Below are 17,106 nucleotides of genomic sequence, written 5' to 3' on the forward strand. Positions count from 1 at the left end.
CCATTTAAAAATCATATCAAATTATTGGAAAAAAGAAACCGCATTTTAAAAGTGGTTGTTCCCAATGTACTATTAAAAAAAAAAAGGTAAATGCCAAAATTAATGGTTTGGACATTTTAAATAGTTTAATAATTTTAAGTAGGCGTGTAAATGATTTAAGTCATAAAATGCAATGAAAACTATTTTTCCGTGATTAATTGATTAAAAATTAAAACTTTCAACGCATTCATGGCACCCTTGTTTTAAAATTTAAAAAAAAAATTTTCTATGAGTATAAAACAAAAAGTAGCAAATAGAATATCATTGTTTTCAGAATATCATTTCCTATCGAAATGCGTAATTTAAATTAAGAAAGTTAGTGTCTCTTCCTGTTAAACCGGAAGTGATGGAAAACAATAGAATATGTCAAAAGGTGCTCTTATATAACTATTCTATCGATATATCGAATTTCATTTGTTGAAAATAAGAACTTATTAAGTGTTCCCTTTTTTCTGTGTCACCCGGTATATACTGAATTAAAATTCCCGTTTCTAAGAATCCATTAAGAGTTTCTAAACAGGTATACTTATAATCTGGGTACATATTATTAAGTTTATCCGGAATCATTTTTAAAGTTGCAACTGAATTATCCTTATAAAAGCCATAAACAGTTCGCCGAGCAACATGTATGTCAATTTGCTGCTGCACCTTCTTTTGTTTTTTTAAATCATCACATTTACAACTCGATAAATATGGAATTAAAATTAATTCTGCTTCTGGTGTAAAATAATCTGGAAATAGAAGAACGCTTTTTGGGATTCATTGAATGTTTCCAACAACGTAATGCATCAATAATTGCACAATCTTACGTCGGTGCAAGTGTTGTGTAGGGAAGTCAGCACAGCCTACAAGCAAAGAATAAAGAAAAATATGAAGCGGTTTATATTCATTGTATTGCCAATAGATTTAATCTCGCTGTAGTTTATAGTTAGTATATTGATAGTAGTAGTTGCGCTAGAGCGCCAACGAGTTTTTTAATAGAACATTTCTAGAGGAATTGCAGAGCAAAGCAAATACGTTACGTTAGGAAAATAAAAGAAAGGAAGAATCATTTAATCAACTATGGAAAGAGATTAAAAAAATTGCACAATAAAATGCTATTATCGTAAATACTCGAAAATTAAATAAAAATATTTCAACTAATTTGAATGGGAATAATCTCGACTATAAGTAGGATATTATTACATACTTGACAGTATTGTCAATCATATGAAAATACGATTTTTTTTTAAATCAGTCGCTATCGTAACAGATAATTTTTTTGAAATGTATCAGAATTCAGGCTGCTTTAAGTAGCTCTTATATTTCCCATTGGATCGAGTACTTGCGAAAGATCTTTTTTAACAATGCTAAGAATTACAACGTGGTTAAGAAGTCGCTTCTCAATATTAAAAGTGATGTTGCCAAAAATATTTAATATGAAGAACTCATAAAAAAATGTTATTCAGGGTACCCAAAATTAGCACCCTCTTAATATACCCGTGTTGAATATACGTATATGTAAAATGCTCGTATCATGTACAATAAATTTAATAAGTAGTAGAGCGTTTGCCGAAATATGTATGTATTTGTATTAAAAATATGTCTATCAAAATTATTCTCATGAATTAATAGTTTTGCAATTATACCCAACCATTTTTTTCATTCCGGTTGCACAAGTTTCAGGCAACAATTAAACGTGATAAATGCCTGCAGCGGTATTTTCTATATGTTCTTGTTTCCACTTCTACAAATGTTTGGGTGCTGCAGCGCCCCGAAAAATAGAAATCTATACTCTATTTAAGATATGTATAGAGCAATAAAACCTCATTTTGCAGAAGTGGACCCGGTGACCCACCAATATTTTATGCCACTACCGTAGTTAGGTATTAGTTTTAATGTGAAATTCTCTTTTTGTCGAGTGCAGGTAGTGCCACCCGATTTTAAATCAATTTATGAGTTTTGACCATTGTTATCCACTGATAAACATTGAAAACGGTTCGCCAAAGGCGTGCAATTGGGACTTGTTGTTGTATCAGACTTCTTATTATATGTTGCCTTAAAATTGATGTAAATGCTATTTTCTTTAAAAAGAATAATAAAAATGTAATATAATACGTATGCACAGGGATTATTATTATATACAGGTATCCCAAATTTTTGGGTCAACATCGGGAACTGGGTAACTTTTAGAGATACAGGGTTGGTTGAGTTGGTTTAATTAGTAAAAAGTTGCGCAACATCATCCATAACAAAATGCCTGCCCCATGCTGGCCGACAAATTTGGGACACACTGTACATGGTATAATATATACATAGATATAAAAGTGTCCCAAAGAAAGTTTGTAGATATCTTTTAGATTTACATTATAAAAATATTTGTAGGTATACAAGGAGCCTTATTCCAGGAGTTATTGAACATAATATGTAGAGCAAAACGGTTGAAAATTACACTTTTAGATCTGGAACTTTTTGCATAGAATTTATAAAAATTAAATTATTTTTATTTATTAATTTATTAATAATTATAATAAAATAATTATATTATTAATTATTAAATTTAAAAATTAAACATTTGACGAACTGTCATCACCTCATCACTGACATTATAATTAAAGGGTCGACTGTCTGATCGATCAGGTTGTCAAGATCCCACATTTTGTCCTGTTGCTTAATTACATGATGTACTGCTTTTCGCCATTTCTCTGGTGTCGCTTCCGTAATGGCTTGATCAAACAGTAGCTTAACATCTTTCATTTTAAAAGTTGTGTTTTGTCTTGGTACACATCCTTGTACCTGAGCCCATATCAGTTCTATAGGATTTAGTTCGCAATGATATGGCGGTAAGCGTAGTACAGGTATATTATATTTTTCGGCTATTTCTTCCACGGCGTATTTCATGAAACAATTTTTGTGTAGGTTGCTATGTTTGCTATGGCAAGTGGGCGTCTTCTCTATTCGACGTTAATGATAGCTTGCGTTATCCATAACCACGACCGAATTAGCTAGAAGAAATTTTATCAATTCACCAAAACAGTCTTCGAAAACGTCTGAGTTCATATTTTCATGGTAATCTCCTGTGCGAGTCGACTTAAAGGTTAGCAGCTTTTTTTAAAAATCCCTCTTCGCTTCCAATATGTGTGATTATTAGTCTTTTTCCTTTCCCCGAAGGCACTTTAATATTCGTGGACCGGCCTTCTATGAAAGCTTGGTGAGCACTGGTTATATTTTTATCTTGCCAAATTTTTTGGACTATATAACCTTCGTTAACCCACGTCTCATCAAAATAAAACCCTTTCTTTTTTCAGCTTCTCGTCTCGAAGCAATTTCGTCGCTCTCCAGTGAAAATGATTTGCGGTTATGCTTTTCCCAGGCAAAATCCATATTCTTTAAAGTTTTCCATAAAAGTTTTCTACTTATCAACGGAATACTGTCATTTTGGCCAAGCTCCATTTTGTCTAGGGTGGGTATTTCCTTTTTAAAGAGTGAACTTTTCTTAGAATTATACATTTAGTATTTTCATCAAGGACTTTTTTTGGTCGTCCTGACTTTTGCTTGGGAGATTCCACTTGACCTGCTACTTTTCTTTCCCGCAACAATTGGACTTTCCAATTCAAAGTCATTTAAGAACATCTTTCAACAATTTCTTCCACAGTAAAACTAGGGTAATCGTATTTTATGCAATCATGTACATTTAAAATAATAACTTTTTCACTCAGTGATAGTGGAGAATTATTACATCTTTTCGTTGGACTGAATACCTCCATTTTTTTAAATATTGTTATACTACAGCGTAGTAGTGAATACTAAGATTGAAAATATGATTTAAAAGTATTTATATTCTGTATATATTATCTGTCCCCATTTTTGCATGCTACAAAGCGTTAAGAGGTACCTATACAAAAGGATTAAAAGTATTAAATTAGAATTTAATCTCTTTCAAAATAAAGGCATTTAATCCATGAAAATTAAATTAATAAATATTACAAGTACCTACGCCTATGAACGACCTCGAAACTAAAAAGGTATAACCATAATACTGGAAGCAAAAAGCGACTCGCTAAGCAAATATTGAAAAATCAGTAAAGCAGATGCACAACACACATGCATAAAAAGCCATGCACATGCTCTAAGAACATGACTGCGAAATTTCCACCATTTAAAAATTAGGAATATCCATAATCCACCTGTGAGCGATAAGCGGATCCAGGCGGCTTGGGGTGCGGTACCCTTGAGGTGCCATCGGTAGTGATCGATTTCAAAATTTACGGGGGACGTATTTAATACGGAAATTCGGTGGTATTGCTTGCAAAACGAACTCCTATTCAGTTCGACTCTCCCCCATATATCGAGGTTTTGCTCGGCACTTTTGATAGATTTGTACGATTATTTTATTTAAAGTGGATAGACTATAGTCGTTATATTCTTACTTGAATGAGTCAGAAATTAAATAGCTGAAAAAAATTATAGAGAATTGTCTCTGCTACTGTCAGAGGTTAACCGAGCCGTTGTAAAAGATAAATCGACTTGATTAACATAAGTTAAAATTAATACTTGGCAAATTTAAACTGCTTTCATCTTATTGAATTATAATTTTTTTAAAGGTATTTATCGGTGGATAGTATTAGAATATATTTTTATTTATTTTATGTCAGCTTTAAGCAAAAAAAGATTTTAGGGTAGGAAACCAAATGATCAGATAGAGTATAGAGATAGAGTCGTTCTCCGAATTAAGTGTACTTTAAAATACAATAATTTGTTATAATTAACAATGCATCTCTTTCGTATAGATTTATTAGACTCTATAAAACCGTATAAGTCTATAATAGTTGTACATTTTTAGTATAAAAGGGAGAGAAAAATTTGTACTTTTGTTTATTCTACATTATAATGATGCAGTAACCAAAATTACGAAAAAAAGTCATTTTTCTTAGTGAATATAACAAAATTATTAAAATATCTAAACGGAATCGGAAAGAGCATCATCATTTTTCCTTAAAAATGTTTTATACGGTATGAAAATATGAAATTTTAATATGTATTTGGAAGAAAATCGTTTTCGTCGATTTTCTCCGTTCCAAGCTCAAAAGGCAAAAGTACTTTTTTGACTTGTACGGCAGATTGATAGATTGATCGATTGATATAAAAGCCTCAATTTCGTAAAAAAAGTGACTTGAGTACTTTTTTGACTGGTACGGCAGTAATCAAATTGAAGACTAAGAATTATTTTTATCAGACAAGAGTGATGCGTTTCTAATAAATCCTTTTGTACTGCCGACTCTTGAGCATGGCATATTTAAAGGTTAATTGTTGAATAAGTTAATTTATTTCGTTTTCTGATACACAATGACTTTCTTGACTTGAAACTATGTCAAATAATCCTTCGACACTGAACATGTAAGATATAAGTCTTTGTCTAAATTCGTCTCTCTGAATAACTTCATTTTTCGATACGGTATCATCTACCTAAAATTTTAACAAATAAATAACAGCTTAAAAATATTTACAACTTTACTACACGCTTACAAAAACGTAAGAGGAAGGCTGCCCGCCACTGACTTGAAACAATCTCCATATTAAAGACAAGTTTTTTTGCCGGCGTGCGTCTGTGTTTCGATCCGACTTTAACCACCGATGCCAACGGACCGTTCGCTGCATGGAGCGGTCTCTTTTATCGACACCGGCATAGTATTCCGTCGGTGTTCCACAATCGGCACAAACGTGATGATATTCCTATATAAACCACATACAAAGCATTGGGCTTAAAACTGAACCCCGGTCTATCAGTCTTTCCGTTAGAACGCTTTAATGGTTTTCATGGTCATTTAAGTTAAAATAAATCCATCATGCGTAATTCATAATTATTAGTGTACCAGTTCGGTCAATTCCTCGGCAATAATAAGCGGCTCTTTGAAGTGCAGAGGGTTGCAGAATCGTTTGCTCTCTCGCCAAACATTTCGCGATCCCTCTCTACCCCACCGTATTGATTTACTTGCCAAGGCTACGATGGCGCTACTAGGCGTTGTTCGTAACTACATTCAGCAGACCCAGACATCGTTTTCAGTTATTTTTTGTCCGTTGTGTGCTTCGTTCGTTGCATCGTGTTATAAAAGTTAATGCGTGGAAAGTTTGATGTTGGCGCAGTTATATGATCATATTTGTAAAATGTTACAGCTGATACATTTAAGAGAATGCGCATAACATTATTGTACCGTAACAGTATTAGCGGAGATGCAAAGGTCTCCCTCGGAGGAACGCAGTTTGTCACCATGTGAATTTAATCCTGATATTGTGAAGATCGAGATTGTTGAACACGATGTGGACGAGGCGTTTGGGAACTATGGATTTGAATATGCTATACCGGTTCACATTGTGTAAGTTTCGGGGAGGTAGTTAATGATTACTTATGAATATAACCTCACTTTCATTATTTAATTATATTTTCTTGACAGCAAATAAAAAAAAAGTCAATCCCAATATAAATTTCTTTCTGATTCACAGTCATTATCACATTACTTTTAGTGTGTGGGTGTATTTGCGCATGCGCTTTAATGTATGTATGTCGGTTTTTTAGCACAGATCAAAGGAATAGTGGCCGGGCTTGAATTTAGATGTTTACGTATTTATTCATCGAGTAGGATTAGTCGTTGATATATTAAATTTAACGTTATCAACCCTCAATTAGGATATATAAAGGTATAATTTAGATAAAACGGAATACAAAAACTTGATAGATAACAAACAAATAAAACAAATTAAAAATCTTTAGAAAATGATAGAAACAAACACTATGTCGGTTTTTAACACACATCAAAGGAATCGGGACTGCTGTTGATTTTATTCGGTTATTAGAGGTTTTAGTAGATTACTTTATTAAATCTAATATTATTTACTTTAGTAGGAAAATTGAAAAATTATTTTGAAGGTTTCGGCAAAACCGAATGCAACGTTGTCCTATTTGTTTCATTTTTTTTGTGTTTGTTTAAGTGTAACAAAGACGAATGGTTTTGAGATACAATTTTGGTACAAACGGAATACTTTATACTTTTAATTTCATTACAAATACGCTGATGCGATAAAAAAAAATAAATTTAGGTAAGGGGTGAAAAAAGCATGATATGAATTTGACTACAATGGCCGGGGATCAAAAAATTATTACTATTAAACATTGTTATTGTTTAGTTTACATCTTAACTGTCAGTCTTTTTTCCTTCTTAGACTTTGAACGCTTCCATCTGCTAAATAGTAACAAACCTTTATTAGAAAGTTAAATCATTACATTACATCACAAAAACATAATTTAACTTAAGGATTCCAATCCCATCATGTTATATGTTGCCTTCATCAATATCCTATTTTGCGGTGTATTTGTCAAAGGTGCCGCTGAAAGGCTACGCCAACGACAACTTTGATTATAAAAGAAACCTCAAAATAGATTATTAGTGGAGAGAAGTACAACTAATGTTATTGAGTGTAGGGGATGCAGTTACGCTGTTATATATTAATTGTGAAATTTAAAGAAATAATTTAGAGATTTCGGCCAAATGGATGACAATTAGACGCAATATGTGATATTTCAGTACTTCATATCGATCAAGCGCAGTCAAACCAAGCAAACCGACTGAAGTTTAATCGATGTGGTTTATTGTTGTTTTAATTTATTTGTGTTTTGATAACATTATTGTTATTTTAATTTGAAATCAGTCTAAATCTATTTAAGAAGGTATTCGAACTGAATACCTTATTCGATCGAAAAACAAATTTAATCATGAGTTTTTCTCAGAAGGGCTTAATTCATTTTCTATGAATAAAGTTTGAGTTTTTCACAAAAGTATATGGACTTAAGAAGCTTACTAGGTAATTTACTTATTTTTCATTTCTATCCAACATCTAAAAAACGAATTAGGCATCATAAAGATATCCATTCACTAAGGGACCTTCAATTTCTTCAATCTTTTAACGGTGACCAGATATATTAGGAATATAAAACATATCAAGAAGTTATATTCTGTCCGAAATTACAGGATAATCATGAATTTGTGTAGGGAATTAACTGTTTTTACAAGTGAAATAAATTTTGAAAGAATAATAATTATGGAATAGTGCTAATCGGTGTTAACACAAAATAAGCAACGTTAGTCAAATTTACTTAAACATATCTTTGTATTGTATTATAAAAGTATATTTGCTTCGATGGTTAAGGATGATAGTAAAGATTAAAATATTTTTGCATCAACTAAACCATAATGCCAAATATATTCTTTGACAATGATAGATTGGAGAGACATTACTCACAGGGTGTTTCCAATTCGACCCTCCACATGGGGATCTCGGAATCTATAAGAGATACGAAGATAGTTAAATTAGGGCGAAGTTGAGAATTTTTGAGCTTAGCAATATGCCGTTTAAAAAAATTTAAAATTCCGAGTGGCTTCGAAGATATTCGCAAAAATACGAAATTTTGAAAAATCGATTTTATTTTTTTATGGGTTTATTTCTTATTCGATTTGAAAATAATTTGCACTTTTGCATTGCCACTTTTTTCGTGCTATATGACGTTGTTTTTAGATGTTTAATACGACGTTTCGTCTTTTGCCAACCATCATCAACTTTGTTCTTTCTTATTGGCGCCATATTTGGTTTTTGCATTTTTATACTCTGCAAAATTACCTTCATAACGATGTGTCACAAGTAATATTCATTTTTTGTAGAAACCCAAATTTTGGGAAAAAAAAATCTAATTTGCCGCAATAGGCTGTGCATAAACTGACAAGGAATAGAATTTGTATATTATAACTGTCAATAAATGTACACGTAATCAATACAAGGTAGAGACAGAAGTACTAGCAATGTAATACCGTAGTAATGCACATATTATATACTTCAGGGTTACACCCTTATTATTTTTGAAACACCTGTAAACATTTCAAAAGAGACTAAATTATTATTTACTTAAAAAAAAACAAGGGAAACTTTATTAAGAATTTTATTTTATCTTGAGCTTAACATGCGTTGGTAAATAAATAAATAAAAATTATAAATTTAACAGCAAAAAACATTTATCTTAAAATAAAATTGTATTACGTGCTCAAATTGTTGTCCCTCTGTACCAAGACACAATTGCACTCTCTTGCGAATTTTGAGCACCGCGCAATTTATTTCTCCTCTACTTAATCTGTTAAAATCCCTAATAATAGTTAAACGCATCTCAATATTTTGAAATTCCTCCCTCGCATAAACTTAATTCTTTACTGTTCCCCATGAAAATGTATCTAAAACAGTCAAATCAGGAGACCTTGCCGGCCATCTTACAGGACCATTATTTACAATTCACCTATCGCCAAACCTTTCTGTAAAATATCCAATATGGCGCCTATAAGAAAAGATGATGGTTGGCAAAAAACGAAACGTCGTATTAAAAATCTAAATATACCATCATGTAGGACGAAAAAAGTGGCAATGCAAAAGTGAAAATATTATTTTGAAATGGGATAAGAAATAAACCCCGAAAAAAATAAAATCGATTTTTTAAAATTTCGTATTTTTTCGCATAATTTCGGAATCATTCAGAATTTTTAATTTTTAAATGGCATTTTGCTCAACTCAAAAATTCTCAACTTTGCCCTTATTTAACTATCTTCGTATCTCTTATAGATTCCGAGATCCCCATGTTGAGGGTCGAATTTGAAACACCCTGTATATTTCTAATGCATATATATATCTAATGCATTTTATCTATCCTATACTCTGTGCCTTGCATGTATAGTTGTTTCCACCTGTATGATGTATCTACTCTAAATATTATTAGTATTCGCTAAATATCATTATTGACACAGTTAACCAATATACTGATTGTTTCTTTTTATTGCAGGTCCCAAGATCACAAAAACAACGTGGATGGGAAAAACAACCAAGACAATGAGAAAAAGAAGCCTCACATCAAGAAACCCCTGAACGCTTTCATGTTATACATGAAAGAAATGAGAGCGAAGGTTGTAGCCGAGTGTACCCTGAAGGAGAGCGCCGCCATTAACCAGATTTTGGGAAGACGGGTAAGCTTATATTTTATATAAAAGAAGGAATGATTAATTCGATGTGTGAAAGAATCTTTCAAGCACTTCAAAGTTCTAAATATTTGGTGGAATAATCCTCTTTACGTTCTATTACGGTTTCCTTCATTTATTTCGGTTCTATGTTAAATGTAGAGAGAACTTTTTGGAAATAGATGCTTCCTTTCAAATATACTCGTCAAGTATTTTGTGATATTTTATTCCGAATATCCTGACTGCTGTTTTCACCTAATGTTCATCTTCTATTTTTAGAGAATATTTTTTTCTATATTATTTTTAAATTCTCTATTTATTATTAGAACCTTTTTTGACTTCGGATTCTGTCTACGTGTTCTGAAGAAAGATAGCTGTGGCCCGTGGATTGAAAGTATAAAGCATGTTTGTTTTCTACAGAGCTATTCAAACATTTTATCAGAAGACATGGTTGGTATTGAGTTTTAGGGTATGCTCAAATTTGGAATAAGAACATGTAAGACTTTTTGTCTTCTGATCTTTCAACAGAGGGTTTCATTTAGCAGTCGACTTATGAGATTCTAGTCTCTGAAATATCTCAATTAAGATTAGTATGCCTGTGTTGTATGTTTGTAACCTAAGTGCGAGTGTAGAGTTAACATCCGTAACGAGAAAGCAACTGCTAAAGTTAATAAAATAATATACACAGTGGCATTCTCTGAGCCGCGAAGAGCAGGCCAAGTATTACGAAAAGGCCCGGCTCGAGCGTCAGCTGCACATGCAGCTCTACCCGGGCTGGAGCGCTAGGGACAATTACGGTTACGGCACCAAGAAGAAGAAGCGAAAGAAAGAGAGGGCACCTATCGAGTCGGGAGGTAGTTATTCTGATCCTTACTCATTTTTTCCAAAATACGCGCGAGACTTTTCTTTACCTCAATCTATAGGCGCACGTGGGACGGTGTTTGTGTGCGCAGAGGTCGCTGCTTGTACGGGATAAATCCAGTTTGACTAGAGACAACGTACTATCTAATAACCTCGGCATCTGCGTACACACAGATCGTCCAAGTAACTAACATACAAACAAGTTTGCATTTGTTGTTATGTCTCTAACAAACAATTGATCCCTCCTATCAAACCGATTAACACTGGGCTATGTTAAGACCTAAGCAGACCAGTAACCCAATTAGCATGCGAATTGAACTTTTATGAAGTAAAAAAATGGGTATCTGGTCAAGCGTACTGACGGCCAAAAGTCTTCTTGCTTTATTCACTTGTTTGAATAAAGTAACTAGATTCTTCAGGCTGTTACATTGTACCGTTGCGCCCTCTGACGACGTGCATACGCCAGCGAGACTCTCTTTAAAAAAAAGTGCCAAGTGCCGTGGATACGCGATGATGACTATGACGATCAATAAGCTGCAGCAGAATGGGTCGGCGTGGCCAGCCATCAGCGACAGAATGTGGCGATCTTGCGCTTGCGGCTTCTTGGTGCCCGCCGACAATGAGCGCGTGTACGCGTATTATCACTATTGTGGTGTTTGCGCGACAGCGTCAAAAACGTCAAACAAAAAACGAAAGTGCTTAAAATTAAGGTGTTTCTGTTTCTCTCTTTAAGTGGCACGCGCTGGGCCGCGAGGAGCAGGCCAAGTACTATGAGATGGCGCGTCGCGAACGTCAGCTGCACATGCAGCTCTATCCTGATTGGTCGTCCCGCGCCAACGCCACTCGCGGCAAGAAGAGGAAGCGTAAGCAAGATCCTCAAGATGGAGGTAGCCACCCTATTAAATTTATATTTGGCAATTGTTTGCGGCTTGCTTGTACCTCCCTTAACATTCATTTAAAGTCACATATTATTTTCTTATTTAGGTAATTTGAATAGTACTTTCGCACTTTCTTATGCTCCTTTTTTATTTTAAGTGATAGGTAATGAACAATCTGACCAGTTAAACATATTACTATGAGGAGTACACAGTATAGTTGCAAGCAGCGCCTTATTTTTTCTCTCTATATTTTATATATATTGCATGTTTGGGGTAATTCGGTTGGCCAGCCAAAATGTACCTATTCTGCAAAATTTAACGGTCTACATACAGACCCATCCTTACATAATCTCGTTATGTATGGACTCGCCGTTGTATGCACGTTTGTCGGTATATACCTGCATGTTCCTTTTTTTAGCCCACCTCACTATTGTAGTCTTAGCTTTAGAATATTATAATTTTTTTTAAATGGCCTGATGTACAGGTTCAATTTATTTTAGCGTATACCAACTCATAAGGTTTTTTTTTAAACTTAAAGTAAGAGGCACCTCGTATACACAACGAAAATGTCTATACGAGTTGCGCACCGAAAGAATGTAAATAGGAAAACCGTTCAAAATATATATTCGCAAATAAATTTCAAAAATATTGGGTAAAGGGTTTAACTTGTTAAAGCTTTTTTATTTTTTGTTGTGTAGCCTATAGATTACTTAGAAAATAGTAGATTAATTAGATAATAAAAAATAATTCTATATTTATTTTTTATTACTTGCATGACTTGTAGCGTTTTTAAACTATAATTACAAAAAAAAACTGATGAATTTTTCCATAAAATTTAGGTAACAGCATGAAAAAATGCCGAGCAAGATACGGTCTGGACCAACAAAGCCAGTGGTGCAAACCGTGCAGGTTTGTAGTTTTTTATTTTTTTAATTTATTTATATTATTTTTTGCATAAGTTTTCCACTTCATTAGCTTAGTAGATATTTTTATTTTGCACTAAACGGAATGTATTTTATCTCAGTTTATGATTTTGTCTTAAATTTAAGCTTAGATTTTTTTAAGAGTGATTTATTTAATGCTGTACACAAAAAAATGCATGCAGATTAGGACACACACAGTCTCGCCACTAGGGCCTTGTGCCCTTAAAGGTTTTTTATTTCGGTTTTTGTTTGGTTTTTTAGGAATTATATGAATTTGTACCAAATAAGCATAAAAAATTAATTACATCATGGAATAATCTACAAATGCATGTTCTGGGTTTAAACAATATAGAAAATAAAAATAAAAATTTTGCTGCAAAGCAATACCTGCCTGCATTTTAAATTAAAATCGATATGAAAAGTAATCAGGTTAAGAAAACTCCACTTTAAAACATCATTCACTTTTGGTAGAAATCGAATTTTTTGGAATTTGTTATCCTTTTCTATTTTAAGAAAGTATCACGTATTTTTTTTTTTTTTTTGAAATTCGGCTTCGATATTTTTTAGTGGATTTTTTTTGCCTGAAAGTCAGTCAGCTAGTTTCAAGAGGATGCTGTAAGACCGTTTTTTCACAAAAGTAGAGATTTTTTGAAAAATAAAATTGCAACCATTGTTAAAAAGGTGCCATGGCAATTCTGGCAATTTCACAAAAACCTAGTTTTTTATTCCAATTTTGTTTTATTTCATCTTAATTAATTTTGGCTTAATTTGTAGATTTTCTGGCTAAATTAAGATAATTTTCAATACAGAAACTTTCTACTATTATTTTCTAAATTGCCTGAAGTAGACTTTAAGACCTCAGATATTTATATGAAAGGATCTTTTAATTTCAAACAAATTTGACTGAAACTTTTTGAGGCAAAAAATAAGTTAAAATAACTTTAAATAATTTTAGTTCGGTTAAAATTATAATAAACAGAAAAAATCGGAAATTTAGAATTAGTGCAAAGAAGTTGAAATAATGGGTTCCATTTCATTTTTGGCTAACTACTAAACAAATATAGTTACACTCTATTTATTGCTTATTGGTACAAATTCACGTAGTTCAAAAAAACATATTGGTGTTTCTTCTCTATGTGGAAAGACTTTCGTTTAATCTTTTTATTACATATAATTTCTTTCGAGATGCATCCGGAAGGCACCACAAGGGAACAGGGGTTATAGAAAAATCAGAAAATGTGTCTTCCCACACAGAAAAAGTACCCAAAACGTTAAAACTTAGATATTGTGCACCATCACTGCTGTTGAGTAGCCAAAAAGCAATAATTGTTAAAAAATAACAGTGCAGGGGGCCGAGCTCGTGATCTTGTTGTTAGAGAGACACATTTTCTGATACCTTTTTACTCATGTTACATGCACTTTATCTATGTTATATTAGAATATATTTTGTATATTTTTATATGTGTCTGTTGTTTATTTACTGTTATTATTATTAGTGTCGCTTAATAATTAATTATTATTATTATTATGATTATTATATTGCGATAGTACAGTAATTTGAATGCATCTTTGAATGTTGTATTATATATTATGAGCCCCTTGTACCATTCTTTTTAACAATTGTTGTTTAGTCCGGAAAACAGCACGGGCAATCCAGCAGGAATCCAGGGTGGACTTCTGCATTTGGGCGGAGTCTCTACCACGCAATCCAGCCAAGAACCCACCTACGTGAATCTATAGCATAACGTTGGTTAGTCTAGCTATTCTAACAGCAGTGTTGGTGTTCGATGTTAGATTTTTTATTTAGATGAACTGTTTTTTTGCGTTTCTGTTTTTTCTCGCCTATTTAACCAGTTAATTTTTTTTCTTGTTATTAAGTTTGATCCGAGGGATTTACCACTTACGTAATTCGTTTATCATATACCACAAGAAGATAAGAGGCTGGAAAAAATTGGATTTTTATGCCAAATAACCATTTAAACCTAAAGCCTTGTTGGATGTTTAAGAAGTATTGTAAAAGTGTTATAAAAATGTTAAAACTCTACAAAGTTTTCAAACAAGTTCATGTTGTTTGATGAGTAAAAAATTGTCTTTCCAAATGATATGTCTCGATAAATATATATAGAATAATTTAATATATAAACCCCAAAAAGATTCAAAGATAAGAATTCAGTTTAAGGGAGACATTTATGATGAGTTTTTTTTTCAATAATATACATCAACATCGAAAGCAATTCTTAAAATTTTAATTTAAAATAAGGATAATATAAACTAATGAAATGAAGTATATTTTATTGCTATATTTTAAACAAGTATATCTCCATTCTTTTCAATATATTCTATGGAAGATTCCAGTAAAAGTTGTTAATGTTGTTTTGGTCACAAGAATCTTTCTAATAAGGCCGCTATAGGTTATATGTAATATATATTTTTTTTTATATTTCTAACGTTTTAGTAAACTACGAAAATTTTTCTATTCTGCATTAAGGCACCTGTTATTATTTCTTCAAATCTCGTGGCTCTTATAAACAGCGGTTTTAAGATGGCTAAGAGGAAGAAATATAACTATATATTATATTATTTTAGGTGATTGTGGAATCCAATTAACTAACTACCAAAATACATATAATTACTGGGAAATCCACGTACTTTTTCATTTAGCTATTTAAAGAAATTAGTCAAACTGCAAAAAACATATTTAGTAAAATATATTGGCCGTATTTTTCGGTCATAGAGTAAAAAAGGTATTTTTTGGTAGACCTTCTCTTCTATTTAATTACCAATATATGTAAAATGTGACATTTACTTTGTCAGCAGCAGAATTTAGAAAAATATTACAATTGTAAAAAATATTTAATTAATAAAACATGCATTCGATGATCAAAGAAGTAAGAAATAAAATAATAATTAATGGTTTACTTAATAAATAATGGTTACTAATTTTCATAATTCAAATTTCAATCATAAAGCATTCTCTTTTATAAGGTGTTTAGTGAATTCATTCTTGCGAGCAAACTGTTTTTTCAAAGCTTCTTTTATGTAACATTGCTACCGTCTTAGGCCATGTGATCCAAGATTAAGTTATACTATACCACATTGTCTGCAACTTAGATACATAATAACATCGTTAGATACATGAAGACTGAATGACTGATCCAATGTTTCTAGTATATGCCATGCTTTGCTGCATAAAAGTGAGCAGGGTACGATCCCATATATCCTTTTTTCTATAATGGATTTTTAAATCCGTTATGAAATGCAATGCAAGAAGGTAGCTATTAAAATCTCAATCTTTGAAGATCTACATTTTCTTGTAGTAATTCGACTTAAATTTAATATTGGAATTTCATTTCATTCGAAATATCTCTTGAACATTTTTTGAAAAATTAATTAAACATTGATTTAAAAAGAGACATCTGTAAGATGTCAGAACCTCCAACTTTGTCGAATGTCTTTGAGAAATCAGAATAAATTATATCGACCTATCCTTCACTCTCGAATGCATTAACTAATAAAACGAACTACTATAATTAAAGTTAAAATATTGTTTCATGCTGAAGAAAGTAGGTTTAATGATATATTTAGAATTGGACAACAAAATTCTTGAACAAAATATACAAAAATTCTTATTAGAATTTTTTTAATATAAGAATTTTTCATTAAAAATCCGTTGGGTTATAAGTGGAACATCCCTCGAGTGATCATCTTGCTAGAATAGGATTTTTATTGCGATGCACCGTAATAAAAAACTGTTTCTACCTTCGTTATTCATCAAATTTTATATGATTTTTTTTGTTCAGCAGCATGCGGACCATTGCCTCGCCGTTAAAGCCACTTTTTTTTACAGACAATGCATGTTTTCTGACCTTTTTTTATTATATGATTAATATTTTTTTTACCTTTTTCAGCATGGACGTTTGTAGCGTAGAATCCAAGGAATATTTTCAGTGTATTCTTATAAAATTACAATCAAATCAACTTAACTGATACATAAAGGTTGTTAGAATTATGCAGTTTTCATAGAAAGGGAGGGGGAGCGGGTTAAAAATAATGTGATGTAATGAATATTGTGAACAAAGAACCAGAGTCGGAAAAAAAACGCTTAAGAGATTAATTATCATGTACACAATAAAACTAGAAGGAAAAAATTGGGTTTAAAAGTGATTTTGAGTACAATGCATGCTTTTCATCTATAAGTTGATTCTTGTATCTCTGGTACTTAGAATGTTTCTCATATAGAGAATTTTGTCAATCACTGTTCAAGACCTACTAAGCCTTAGAACACATTTTATAACAGACCATATTGTTAGTTAAAACTATGTTCCAAGAATATACAAATTACGGACACAGATCATTCTCTGAATGTGCCTAAAATGATCACAG

The 17,106-nt window shown here is 32.1% G+C and overlaps 1 protein-coding gene across 8 annotated transcripts in view; it reads left to right on the forward strand.

Moving 5' to 3' along the window:
- Nucleotides 1-17,106, forward strand: part of LOC126741731 (protein pangolin, isoforms A/H/I/S) — a 359,880-nt gene that overhangs the window by 334,806 nt on the left and 7,968 nt on the right. For 5 of the 8 annotated variants that reach the window (XM_050448294.1, XM_050448279.1, XM_050448291.1 and 2 more), the window contains exons 7-9: nt 9,890-10,070; nt 10,750-10,915; nt 12,640-12,709. In XM_050448294.1, the coding sequence (XP_050304251.1) occupies nt 9,890-10,070; nt 10,750-10,915; nt 12,640-12,709 (417 nt within the window). Of the gene's footprint in view, nt 1-9,889; nt 10,071-10,749; nt 10,916-11,655; nt 11,810-12,639; nt 12,710-14,354; nt 14,474-17,106 lie in introns of all 8 variants that reach the window. The other 3 variants (XM_050448298.1, XM_050448297.1, XM_050448284.1) reach the window with 3 other exon arrangements.

The sequence above is a fragment of the Anthonomus grandis genome, chromosome 1, assembly GCF_022605725.1.
Source record: "Anthonomus grandis grandis chromosome 1, icAntGran1.3, whole genome shotgun sequence".
NCBI lineage: Eukaryota > Metazoa > Arthropoda > Insecta > Coleoptera > Curculionidae > Anthonomus > Anthonomus grandis.